At 34.8% G+C, this 13,677-nt stretch overlaps 1 protein-coding gene across 1 annotated transcript in view; it reads left to right on the forward strand.

Moving 5' to 3' along the window:
• MYCBP2 (MYC binding protein 2) overlaps positions 1 to 13,677 on the forward strand; it is a 174,321-nt gene that overhangs the window by 86,980 nt on the left and 73,664 nt on the right. The window contains 11 exon segments of the mRNA XM_036387571.2: positions 583 to 775; positions 1,382 to 1,656; positions 2,625 to 2,846; positions 4,472 to 4,663; positions 5,491 to 5,697; positions 6,455 to 6,586; positions 7,132 to 7,310; positions 9,843 to 9,985; positions 10,761 to 10,861; positions 12,011 to 12,229; positions 13,339 to 13,564. Of these exon segments, the coding sequence (XP_036243464.1) occupies positions 583 to 775; positions 1,382 to 1,656; positions 2,625 to 2,846; positions 4,472 to 4,663; positions 5,491 to 5,697; positions 6,455 to 6,586; positions 7,132 to 7,310; positions 9,843 to 9,985; positions 10,761 to 10,861; positions 12,011 to 12,229; positions 13,339 to 13,564 (2,089 nt within the window).

The raw sequence follows: 13,677 nt of genomic DNA on the forward strand, positions 1-13,677 counted from the left end.
GACTGACCACATACAATAATAATAGTAGAAACAAAACTTTTTAACTCCTCAGATTTTTTGTGGACTACCATGTGCTTCTATTTAGCTTTCAAGTATGTAAATGTCATATAGTGGCCATGGTCCTGCTGATCATAACTGTTTAAAAACAAAGTGAAGACAGCCCTGATAATACTTTATGACAAAAATGTATTATGTCAGAAGTCAGTGTTGCACTCTTCTGTAGATAAAGCAAATAAAGTTTACTGAAAATCTCCATAACAGGTGAATACATTTGTATTTAAATAACTGAGGGGCTTCCACACATAATATTCTAATATAGCTTATAGATAGATTTATTATGGTATTGCAGTGAAGTGTCCTCTGCATTCTCAGTGGTTTTTCTTTTTTAATATTCTCAAGCAAATTGGGATTTGTGTGTTGCATGGTAGATGTGTATAGACATAAATAAAGATGCTGTCTGATTTAGGTAAACATAAATAGAGATGCTATTTGCCTTTTGTCTAAAACTGATGCAGAACTATCATTTCTTGTTTTGTAACACTCAATCTGTCTTCGGTATCTATCCTTCATACCCTGAAATAGGAATGTTTTGAATCTTTATTGAGTATTCTTCACTGGAGTTGGACAACACTGGTGCTGGGAGTTGAAGAACTTCGTGGGCTGAAGGGTTTCCAATACACTGCTACTCTTCTGGATTTGGAAAGGTTGCGTTTTGTGGGCACTTGCTGCCTGAGGTTGCTGAGGGTTTACACCTGTGAAATATACCCAATATCAGGTATTCCTCTCAGCTTCATATTTATTAGCAAATAATCTACAGGAAATTTATGGTTTGATCTAAGTAGTCACGTAGGATGTGATTTGAAATAGATTTGCTCACACAGATGGTTTTATTGGAGCATTAAAAGATTTGTTGTCAGAAACAGGAAATTTTCAATTGTCTGCATAACTAAGTATCCTAGTACCACATGTTTGCACTGTAACCTGTGTATTTTAAAGTTAATTTCCTGTGTGATTTGTCAGTTGAGCTGTTTTGGGCAGTTTGTATCTTTTTTTCCATTTCTGTACATAGTGCTTGCTGTGGCAGTGAGCATAGTGTGAATTTCAAAGATTGTGTGTTTTTCATGCCTGTACTTTAATAATGCTCATTAAAGCACAGTATATATTATAAAATATCAGAAAAGTGGGAGTTTTTAATGGTCAGGTTTCTTTGATAGAGTTTAACACCCTCTCACTGTTTTACTTTTGGAATTAACTTCTCTGAATGTAGATTTAAAAATGTTGCTGAATTCCCCATTTTTCTATTTGCATGTAAGGTGTGCATTCTAACATGAAAATATTTCATTATTGTGCATTTAATGCTTCTGTTTGTGTAATCTTCTAGCTACAGCTAAGGCAGTTGTAGAAGAAACCAGCAAACTAGCAGATTGCATTGGAAAAACTAGGACCTTGCTGAGAAAAATTTTATCTGAAGGAGTTGACCATTGCATGGTGAAGCTGGACAATGATCCACAAGGATATCTTAGTCAGCCTCTCAGTCTGTTAGAAGCTGTTCTTCAGGAATGCCATAATACATTTACAGCCTGCTTCCATTCATTCTATCCAACACCAGCTCTCCAGTGGGCATGTCTTTGTGACTTGCTGAACTGTTTGGACCAGGTACATTAAAAAGGCACAAGTAAATTCAGCTTAGCTTGTCCTTTTGCTCAAATTGAAGCCAAGTAATACGTAAAACTGTTACTAATTTTTTGCATTTATCCAGATTAGCAACTTGAGTTCTGTTGTGTTTTGGATTGTGTTTTTTAATGATTGGGTATTGGATTTGTTTCTGGTTTTGTTTGTTTGTGGTGTTCTCTAAACGTAGAGCCTAGGAACTTTGTCTTCTTTAGCTTTTAGGATTCTCTGTGGGACAGTGAAGAAAATTTGTCAGCACCTGCTTTTTGAGTGTTGAGGCCATGCCTTTGTATGTGCTTACTCTTGCTGCATGTTGCCTAAGAGCATCCATGTAGTATTATTTTTTATCACTAATACTTGAGTAATTCCTCATTATTAAACACTACAGCAGTGCTTTGATCCAGCCAAGTACATGAGAAGCAGCTGGAAATACTATTCTGTAATCAACAACTTTCTTCTTTTGCTTGTTGTGAATGAGCATCCCACACCTAAACAGTGTAATTGGTTGCTTGCATTGCTTGTGGTGGGATGTAAACAGTTTGCTGCTTTGCATGAAGATTCATTTAGCATATACAATTTCAAGGAAGAATCTGTTCTTTAATGTATTTCTCTAAGTCATTTAATTATTGTTTAATTTAATTACGGTATCCTTTGAAGACAAGGCTTTTCTTGTATTGTTATATAAGAAAAGCCTTGTCTTCAAAGGATACCATAATTTTAAAAGTAATATTAGATGGGTTTATTTTAAAATATGCCAACCCAGAAATTTGAATTACTCCACTTTTGAAGATCTGAATTCAAGCTTATGAGGGAAGGTAATGTAAAATTCATAAAAAAGCTTTCTCTAAATTATTTTTATTAATTACAGTAAAGCTGGAAAGTTCCTTTCCGAGTAGTTTCTCTGTTGTTTCAGTGCAGTGGTGCCATTCTGTTAATTTCTTTTCTGTCTTTAGGATATCCAGGAAGCAAACTTCAAGACCTCCAGCAGTAGGCTCCTTGCAGCTGTCATGTCTGCTCTGTGCCACACGTCGGTGAAGCTGACCTCCATCTTTCCCATTGCCTACGATGGAGAGGCCTTGCTGCGCTCCATGGTTAAACAAGTCAGCACTGAGAACGACTCTGCCCTGGCCCATCGCTTCCCTCTTCTGGTTGCACACATGGAGAAGCTCAGTCAGGTGAGGATGTGTTCTAAAAATCCAATGATTTCTTTTACTTTGCAACAGAAAGCTGTTACATATCTACACGGTTTTGCTCAATAAAAATGTACTTGAATTTACCTAAATGTTTTCTTTCTAAAAGGCTTAGTTTAGAAACTTATTATTTTATACAATTTTCAACTTTTTGTCTGAAATATTCCAACTGTTTCTTCTTTGGGGAATGTCTAAGCAGAATGGTTCTTATCTTGGAATATTAAATTGGACAAAATATCCTTTGGAGTAGTATTCTGTTGCATAGTGTTTTCTGTTTTTTCATGTGATCACAAGGGAGGAGCATGTAGATAGATTTGGTGTTTTGAGGAAGAGTCAACATCTTAGTAATAAGTCATGTCCCAAACTGGAGTTTTTAAGGGGGTCAGTAAAGGAATCCCAGTTCATACTGTTCAAAGGTTATTCATACTGTACAAAGGTTATTAAACAATTTCCTAATCAAAGGCTCTTTAATGCTGTATTGTTGTAGTTCTGATATTTTAGAATTGATTTACAGGAATGAGAAATAAGATAGAAGATAAATAATAAAAGATAATAATTAGGGAAATAGGACTACTAAACAGTATACTTCAATTTGGTTGACAACAGGGGTATGAAGTTATGAATTGTGCAAGAAAGGTAAATAAAGGACACTTGTAGAATCTACCATTCCCAGAAATCTAGAGCAAAAGATAAGATCAGAAGTTTTCTACTCTTCATAAAATACACAGTTAAGCTGGGGGACATACTCCTGTAGGCCATTATTGTGCTAAAAGCTTTCATGGACTTGGAAAGCACCTGTACAAATTAATGAAGGGAAAAAACAACGGGCACTACTAAATGCAAATATATTTGTGTCTTGGATACAGCAGCCTCCTAACTGTAAAAGATGGAAAAGTGTTCTGTACAGGTTTGCTTTGCCTGATTGTCCTCCATATTTGTTCACTACTTGGATTTTTTTTGGCATACAAAGAGGTGAGAAAGATAAACCTTGGATTTTCATCTGTTGTGCTGATTTTATTTTTCTTGTTGAAAGCAGTGGATGTCACTGCTAGGCAGACGACACAATAGATGCCTAAGCTTAGATTAGTTTCATAGACTTCATTCAGCAAAGAAAAACTGTTTATAATCATCCCACCTCTGGTTTTGTCTTACCTCTTTGCATAGAAGATTCTTTTTGCTAACACCAAAACAATAAAGCTTCTAAGTCTCTTGTTTAGACACTGCAGAAGAAAATTACATGAACAGTTTCAAAGGTAACTATATATCCACTGTGTTTTAATGAATGCTTTTAAAGCCCATAGGTTTTATGGCTATATAGTATATAAAGAAGAGACATCTCCTGGAAAGGATATCTATATCTGGTGTCTTTCCTATGTAATAAAAGACTTGTCACTACCTCATACAGGAAATTAAGGACATCAATCAGTTCTTTTGACAAAGGAATACATGATAGCTTTGGGTATTTTAATTTTTTTTCCACCTTCTAGACATTTCTAATCTTCATGAAGTCACAGAGATTTCAGTTACCTAGTACTTATAATATGTGAAAGTTAGTGTTTTGGTTTTTTTAATAACCATATCATTTGTCATTGTTTTTGTTTACACTGCAGAGTGAAGAAAATGTTTCAGGGATGACAAGCTTTCGGGAAGTGCTGGAAAAGATGTTGGTCATTGTTGTTTTACCAGTACGGAACAGCCTTAGAAGAGAAAATGAACTTTTCTCTTCACATCTGGTTTCTAATACCTGTGGGTTGCTTGCTAGTATTGTGAGTGAGCTTACAGCATCAGCATTAGGATCTGAGGTAAAGCTGCTCTAAAACAATTTTAGAAATCTTTCAGGACAAACATACTACAAATGTGATAGAGGCTGAATGGGTATTTTATAGGTGTGTAGATCTTTCAGAGATTGTGGAATTCTCTGTTTTGAGTAGTGCAGATGTTTTGCATAGATTTAAAAGCATATACTCACTGTATTAGAGAAATACTGTTGATAATTAGCTACTTCATTAGTGCTGAAGAATACTGCAGAATACTTTGTTTTAAAAAAGGCGCATTTTTTGAATACTTTGCTTTTTGCCTGCATATTTATGTAGATATACAATCCTTTCAGGAGGCTATAACTTCATTAAGTGACAGAAAAGTATTTGACTTTGTGAAAGGCACATCACTCTCTCTATCCTATCAACAGGCTTTTCTCACAGAAAGAATCAACCTTTTGATGACATCTTGATTCAAGTGTTTTTACCATTATGTAACATCTGTTTCTGCCCTCTCTTAATCTTGACTGTACCTAAGGCAGAAATACCTTACCTTTACCTAAGGCAGAAATTCCTAACCTTTCTTTCAGTACAGCTAATCTGTATTTTTTGCTAATTCATCCATAAAATATATATTTAAATACTTTAAAAAACCGAGTTGGATTTCTGATTATTCCTAGTTATTTTCTAATTATCAGAAATACTGTCTTTTTTCTTTTTAATCAATATTAACTACAAAGCTAAATAGTGGCATCTTCTGTGGTTTATGAGTTGACTTTTAAATTTACCCAGTTGAAAAATCTTTGCTTTATTAAAGTTGTCTAAAATTTAGCAGTGAATGTTTTCTGACAACTGTATTTAATTTTCTGCAGGTTGATGGACTGAATTCTCTCCATTCTGTCAAATCCACTCCAAACCGCTTCACTAAAACAAGTCAGGGAAGAAGCTGGAATACTGGGAATGGATCCCCTGATGCCATATGTTTCTCTGTTGACAAACCTGGTGTAGTTGTAGTAGGATTTTCTGTTTATGGTGGAGGAGGAATTCATGAGTATGAGCTGGAGGTATTAGTTGATGATGTAAGTACTGCTTTTGAGAAAACAATTTGAACAAAAGTAACCTCAGAGGTTTTCTTAGAGTATTTTTTACAAAGTGATATTTTCATATTCATATTCTGTCTAGGCTACCAGTAAACCAGTGCACTGGTAGTAGAATTTTTCGCTTGTGGTGAAGATTTTTATATTACCACAAGCTTCATACCATATCTAGTAGGGTCCTTATCTTGGTTATTGTTGTGAACTCTTCCTTTATTACAAATAATATTTGAAGTATCATGGGCTCTTCACTTTTTGGAGCTAAATATAAATTAGTACAGTTACCTCTCTGTCAACCATGAATGAAATTAAGAAATAAGATTATAACCAAAATTGAAGAAAAGGATATAGCCTCCCAGCATGATCAGACAGTACCTACAGATGTTTCACGTGCTGTTGATATATTTTCTTAGAAGCAGCATAAAACTGTCTTCTGGGTTCTTGTAATGAAGCAAAACTACTGTTCTTTTACACACAGTTGTTCACTATAACTGATGATTGTGATCTCTTCCAAAGGACAAGCATAGGTTACTATGGGAAATTAACCTCCCTGCTCAGTAATTTCCTCTTTAGGGGAAAGGCTTCACAGTTGACTCTGAGCAGGTTTTTCATCTTTTTGTTTGTAATGCCATGTGTAAAAATTTATTCAATGAAACATAAGTTGCACAATTTTGTGTGTCATGTATTTGTGTACATGTGTACATGATAAATGTATTAAAATTACTTTGTTTCTTTGAATCAGAGTGATCATACTGGAGATGCAACTCATTCTCATAGATGGACATCTTTAGAATTGGTTAAAGGAACTTACACCACAGATGATTCTCCTAGTGACATAGCTGAAATCAGACTTGACAAAGTTGTGCCACTGAAGGTAAATAAAATAAAATCACATCTGTAGGTTTCATACAACTTCTTTAGATAACAAAATTGAAATGGTCAGTGTAAATTGTTTGGGTTTTTGGATGCACATTCACAAGTTGATCTTGATGTGTGCTTCATAAAGTCTCAACTTCAACCTATAAATTACAAGTTCCAAATCCTTTAGCTAGAAGAAATTAGATCCCAAGTGCATATGATTTTTATAAGTGCATATGATAGATTATAATTGCCTAGTAATTTTAGAATATTTTTGAAAGTGCAACTTTTTTTGTGCTACTTGATAGTTAATTTTCTTGGATATCTGCTTGCTCTTAAAGTAATTAGTAGTAATTTTAAGTTATGTTCCATAATTTGGGAACATGGAACAGCTCTGATTTTTGTTTCATGCTGGACCTTTTTTGTTTTATTTCATTTGTAGAGTATTTTGAGGGACTTTCCAGACTCTCCAGTATTAATGTAAAATAATAACTTTCGCATAGCATGAAGCCATTAGATATCTGTTTTATACTGCAGCCTATTTTTGCTCTCCTTTCTCAGGAAAACGTGAAGTACGCAGTTCGTTTGCGGAATTACGGCAGCCGGACTGCCAATGGGGATGGGGGAATGACCACGGTGCAGTGTCCGGATGGTGTAACGTTCACATTCAGCACGTGCAGTCTGAGCAGTAATGGCACCAACCAAACACGAGGACAGATCCCACAGATCCTTTATTACAGGTTTGTGTGGTGTAATCATTCATTTCTAAGGAAAGTGAACAAAACCATCACAGGGTTATTATACCACATCTGTTTTTAAGAAGTGGTAGAAATAAATGCATCCAGAATGTGCTTGTGATGCCTCTTCCAGCCTTGTTTTAGGTTCTCTCTTTGGTTTTTTTTTATTTGACAAATAATGTGATTGTTGACTTTTCTGAGGTCCATTGTTTACTACCTTAAAGCTCTAAATATGAGGAACTTGTAAGATGCACTATTTCAATTTCTGTTTTTTCTATACTATAGGTGATATCTGAGAGATTACTCACTAGCATATTTATCTCCAACTTTTTCCGTTCCTCAGTTTCCAAAAAAGAATTGCATCAGGTAGTGAAGCAAGGTCTATTTATATAGGAGCTCCTCTCTTACTTAGAGGTGAAAGGTATAAAAAGAGAAATTGCAATTGCCTGAAGAAAATCAGCTGAAACATCTGACAGTTCTGCAGGGGAACTTTACTTCAGCCTTTCAGGATGACAGTAGGAATTGACTTGCAGAAAGCATTGCTTTTGTGTTTGAGTTGCTTACCCTGATTTGTGTAAAGACAGGATTTTCAAACTGGTAGTACAAGGCTGATTAACAGAAGATGGAAGGAATAAAATGATCAATGAATAATAATTTACCTTTGATTGTGTGAGAAGTACCTACATAATAAAAGATGTAGAAGATACGAAAAGGTAATGCTACACCTAAAGTTTTAAAAAAGGCAAAATATGAAGAAATAAAGTAGCCAGCAAAATTACAGCAATAGTATATTTGAAGATACAGGATAGCTCTAAACTACCTTAAAACATAAGATTGTGCTCAAAGATCCAGCTTGTCAATAAAACCAGTAATTACTTATGAAAGAATAGAATTGCAGTGGTGCAGATCATGATACTTTAATTGATTTAGTCTCCTGGAAACTTGGACTTTATTATGAAGTATCTTAATTGGAAAGTGTCATTATGTAAGAAGGATGAAAGACAGACATGGAAAACATCTATTTTCACTCCTAGATTGTCTGCTTTTATATGGGCAGAAGAGAAAATTAAGAGAAATAACAATTTCTTTGATTTCAGAAAAGCAAAGGACATAATTTCAGTTATGGAAACTTCAAGGCATTCTAACAATGATAAATCAGCATATGAAAAACCCCACACCAAAGTCCCTTCTTCAGATCAGAGCAGTCTCAGGTTTTTTTGTTTCAACTAATAAAATTCAAAGAGGCTTTCGAAAGACTAGTGGTACAAGTTGGAACTGTTACAGAATAAATTGTGTTAAAAAAAATTGCAGCTGCTGTGCTGTAATCACAGTGTCTTTGTAGTTTGCATGGACAAGATAAATTTATCTTTTGCATGGTTATGGACTTAGTTTGGGGACTCACTGTTTGATATATAATGATTTGAGGTTTTGATTTGCCTACAGCAGAGAAACAAATGTTCAGTCAACTATTACAGAGCAGCTTGTAAAAGTTCACACTTCATTTTGTTTGGAGGATGCTCAGATATCAATCAAAATATTTCTTAGGCATATGCAAAAAAAACCACATATAGAAGTTAACACACTTTTGATAAGGGGAGAAAAGTTTTGGAGGGATTTGTTGGAAAAGTACTCAGTTGAATTGCACCTACCATCAGTAGCTAAAAAATTCAAATGGGAAAGGCTTGAGACTGACAGCAAAGCTACAATTCTAGGACACTTTGAAAAAATAATATTTTTGTATGAGTCATTGATTCACATGACAGAGAAGGAGAAATATCCTTGTTCACTGAACTGCTCAAAGTAAAATTTCTTAAAGTTCTGAGGTGCTAGTCCTGAAATAATGCACTGGACAAACAGAAGATATCCCAAAGAAAATAGTAGATTTTGTTTTACATGTTGACTAAGTGATTTTATTTCTCTGTGCCAAGGCTTAATCATTATAATATTGAAGGCTTGAATTAGTTTGTAATTGTCATTTGATAGCTTTGAAAAAGCAAATCAAACCGTATTGAAATGATTGCATGCATGATGTTGTTTAGGAGAGCCTAATTTGACCTACAGAGTGGATTTAAAAGAAAGAACTGTTTGTTTGGTAAGTCTTGGCTGAGCCCAGGACTGTTTCAAAGCCATAATTAATCTTTGAAATAAGAAGGGAGAATCTTTGTCTCTTATGAAAATGCAGAAATATCCATTAAGGACGTTTTACTTGTTTCTGTGAAGCACTTAGCATTGCTCTGTTTTTACCAAGACAAGGAACTGGCTTTGCAATTAATGTGTAATTAATTCTGTGGTTTAAAAGGCATCTAGAGAAAAGAAACATTGCAGAAAAATGCTTTTTATACTTTTTGCCAAATGAAGTTCTTGCAAAGACTAACAGTGACACATTTCCTCCAAAATATCCTCCATGGTTTCTTTGTGGTTTTTTATTGCTTTATCAAAAATTGTTTTGCTTATTCGATGCCAAAAATTAGTCAGTAGTGTTTTTTAATGTAATTTTGTATTTGTGAACTTACTTTAACTTAATCCACTTTCCAGGAGTGAGTATGATGGTGATCTGCAGTCACAGCTGTTGAACAAAGCTAATGAAGAGGACAAAAACTGTAGCAGGGCTCTTTCTGTCGTGAGTGCTGTTGTCCGAGCAGCCAAAGACTTGTTGCACAGAGCTCTTGCTGTAGATGGTAAGGCTTGAGAAAACTTACTTTACTTTCCAAAATTTTACTTTGCTAGCAAGCCATAATAGTAGAATATGACCTGAATACAAGAGCTGTGATGTTTCTCTTTTGCTTTCCAAAGAATATTTTTCTAAACTTTCATTCCTGTAGGTATCAAACTATGAGCATCATTCATATCATTGAGTTATGCTTGTGATAGCATAGTCAGATACTTTGTATAATTGCTCATCAATTTAGCAAGTATTGTATTAAAGCTGGTAAGATTCTTTATTTCCTAAAGATGTTTTATGGCAGGTTAGTTGCAAATTTCCTCAGTGTTTAGCACAGAGGTTGTCATCAGTAGGACTGGTTAATGTAATTAATATATAAGCACTTAAACATCCCTTTTTGAGGAATGTACGTATCAGCCATTAGCCAAAATGTTCAGAATATTGCATAGTGCTATAAAACTCATTTTGAAGGGCTGGGACGACTGTTGTGCTAACTTTTATACTGTAGAAAATATGAACACAGTTTCACAAAATGGCAAAGAATGCAATAAAGTAATGCTCTAAGAGAAGGACATTTTTCAACAGAGATCTATATATAATGATATATTTATCTTGAGTGGACTTGGCAGACTCAGAATTCAACAGTGCCTAAATAATGAAAACAATTTGAAGTAAAAATAGTCTGGGAAATAGAAGTTTTAATTTAGAAGGGGCAAACCAGAAAAATAAGATGTGCTTTGAACCACACCATGTTTATTAATAAGACCTCTGTTCTAATTATCTTTTTTAAGCTGAAGACATTCCAGAATTACTCAGCTCTTCCAGTCTGTTTTCAATGCTGCTTCCCCTCATCATAGCCTACATAGGACCAGTAGCAGCAGCTATTCCCAAGGTATGCTCCTAACGAGAAATTACTGAAGAAATGTATGCAAGGAAAAGGTTTACTCTGAAAATTTGACCATCTTGATTTCTTACTATTCTGTGAATTAGTGGTTTATATTTAATGAGTCATGAATTTTCCATGAGTCAAGAATTTAGAAAACATGTAATCACTTTTTTTTAAACTTGAATTGAGAACATGATAGCAAAAATACCTTAAGGAATCAGAGAAATATGAGAGGCTCTAGTTCTCTAGGAATGAGAAGAATGTAATTTACAACTCATTGATGAACATTGGGAGATGAAATGGTTTTTTTACGTTATATAAATATTATTTTTACAGTAAAGAGCAGAAGCATTTGCTCATTAAATTAAGATTATTTCTGTCAAACTTAGCGCTAGAAAGATGTCAGCTATAAAGAAAGTAACATTTCTTTCCAGTGCCATGCCATTTCTTGCATGTGCCTGGTCTGGGACACTCTTGAGATCTGTTATTAGATCTACAAATGTCAATAATCCTTAGCTAGTATACACTATTACCTTTTATTGCTTCTTCATGAGCTGTAAGATGTTTTCTGACTTCTTTTTCAAGGGGAGGAAATAGAACTGACCACTTAAAATCTAGCAGACATGCTATGAAAGACAGTGTCAGATTTTAGTTACCTTGTTTCTTCATGGAACTGAGATTTGAAATAACCAAGTGTTTTGCTGTAGAAGTAATTTGTAGAAGTGTTCATCTGCTTAGAAAATGCAGTGAAGATCACAGGGAACGTAATATTAATATTAAAATAAATATTAATATGTTTATAGAGTATAACTGGATTTTGGCTTTAGTATGGTATTTACTGTTGTGAACTTGTGCTTCCCGTTTGTTAATGCTCAAGATTTTAGTAGAAGCTATTTTAGGGAAAGGATGTCACAGTTATATGCAGATTCTTGTTTCAGCTTTGGCACAGCTCCAAGAGAAGATTAACGTACTGGTGCTTTTTCTGTTAGGATTGTGTAGATGCAGAATTGCAAAATGATTGAATGAATTGTTATTAGTGATATTCTGAGAATGTTCAAACATTCTCAGAAACACTGAAGAGAAATGGTAGTATTAGACTATTGTTTTCACCAACTTATAAGACGTTCTAATAACACATGTGGTGTTATGTTACAGGTTGCTGTTGAGGTCTTTGGCCTGGTACAACAGCTGCTTCCTTCTGTGGCAGTTCTGAATCAGAAATACGCCCCTCCAGCTTTTAACCCAAATCAGTCTACAGACAGCACCACTGGAAACCAGCCAGAGCAAGGGCTTTCAGCTTGTACTACCTCCAATCACTATGCTGTTGTAGAAAGTGAGCACCCCTATAAACCCGCCTCTGTTACACATTATAAGGTGAGCACCATTTCTAAGTGCACATGCTGCTTTTTAAAAGCTTTACACATGAGTTTGCTTGAGTCAGCATTTGCTATCTGAAAAATTGTTGCTGTGGATGATAATTAATATTGTCGCATATTGAAGACATTATATTTTTGCTGTACTGCTTTTTGGACAAAACTCTACATCAAGTATAGTGGAAAATAGTGAAGTTTTAACCCCCTAATTCAGGTATCTGCTTTAAATCCCTAAATTTGCATAGTCTTATATTTTTCTGCTGTCATACAGTTTCTTTGCTTTAACTGTAGAGGTTGTGACGTTCAAAGTCTTTATGTATAGAGTATGTAATCACATACCAGATTTTCTTACCTAATGCTTAAACAGTGTTTTGTAAGAATGCATAAAGTCAGTTCTAGTCAAATTAACATCCAGAAGTAGCAAAGCTATAATCAAGAGCCTGAACAGGACATAAATTATTATTCTGCTATTCCAGTGCTTGTTCTGTGAGACAGCAAGGCATCCACTGCAGAAAATGTAGTTACCATGTGATCATCTTGATGCAATAATGCTTACTTTTGTCCTAAAAGTTTATGGAGCATGTCTAAAGCCTTGGGTTTAGTAGTTACTACCTTTGATTTTCTGTAGCTATATGCTATTGTACTGCAGGCCACATTCACTAGTGGAATTCAGCTGCTCTGTACTTTTCTGGGATTGCACAAAATAGATGTTCATTATGTTTGTTGAAGTTTGAGTTTGAAAAGGTATCCGAGAGTTCATTGCGTGTAGTAGTCTGTGGCTGTTTTGTTTAATGAAGCTGTACAGAATTCTTGAAAGCAATCACAAGTGGTGCCAGTGCAAATACTTAAACAGAATATTAAGTTATAACACAGGGTTCTAATTGTGTAAAGTGTGGATCATTTCAGGTGTACATAAATTTCAAGGAATAAATTAGGTTAATGTTAATTAAAAGAATAGCAGAACAATTGTGTAGAATTACATAATTAAATCACTTCTGTAGACTAAATCAGAGTTAAGGCCAAATGGAAATGAAGAAGTAAATGTAAAAAAAAAAAAAAAAACAAGAACCCCAAAATCTTGGACATAATTAACCTATTGCTTTGTTTTAGGTGACTTTTCCTGAATGTGTCAGGTGGATAACAATAGAGTTTGACACTCAGTGTGGCACTGCTCAGTCAGAGGATGTTCTTCGTTTACTAATTCCTGTCAGAATTGCACAGAGCCTGGGATTTGGACCAAAGCATACCTCTGTTCATGAGAACCTTAATTCATGGATAGAACTGAAAAAGTTCTCTGGATCTTCAGGATGGCCTACCATGGTGTTGGTATTGCCAGGTAATGCTTAGATACTGATGTAATTGCTGGTAATGTGTGTTACTGCAATAATTAAAGGAAGTTTGATTTTTCTGCAGAATTATCTTGGCAAACAAAATTAAAGAAGGGTCTTT

Source organism: Molothrus ater, chromosome 2 (genome assembly GCF_012460135.2).
Source record: "Molothrus ater isolate BHLD 08-10-18 breed brown headed cowbird chromosome 2, BPBGC_Mater_1.1, whole genome shotgun sequence".
NCBI lineage: Eukaryota > Metazoa > Chordata > Aves > Passeriformes > Icteridae > Molothrus > Molothrus ater.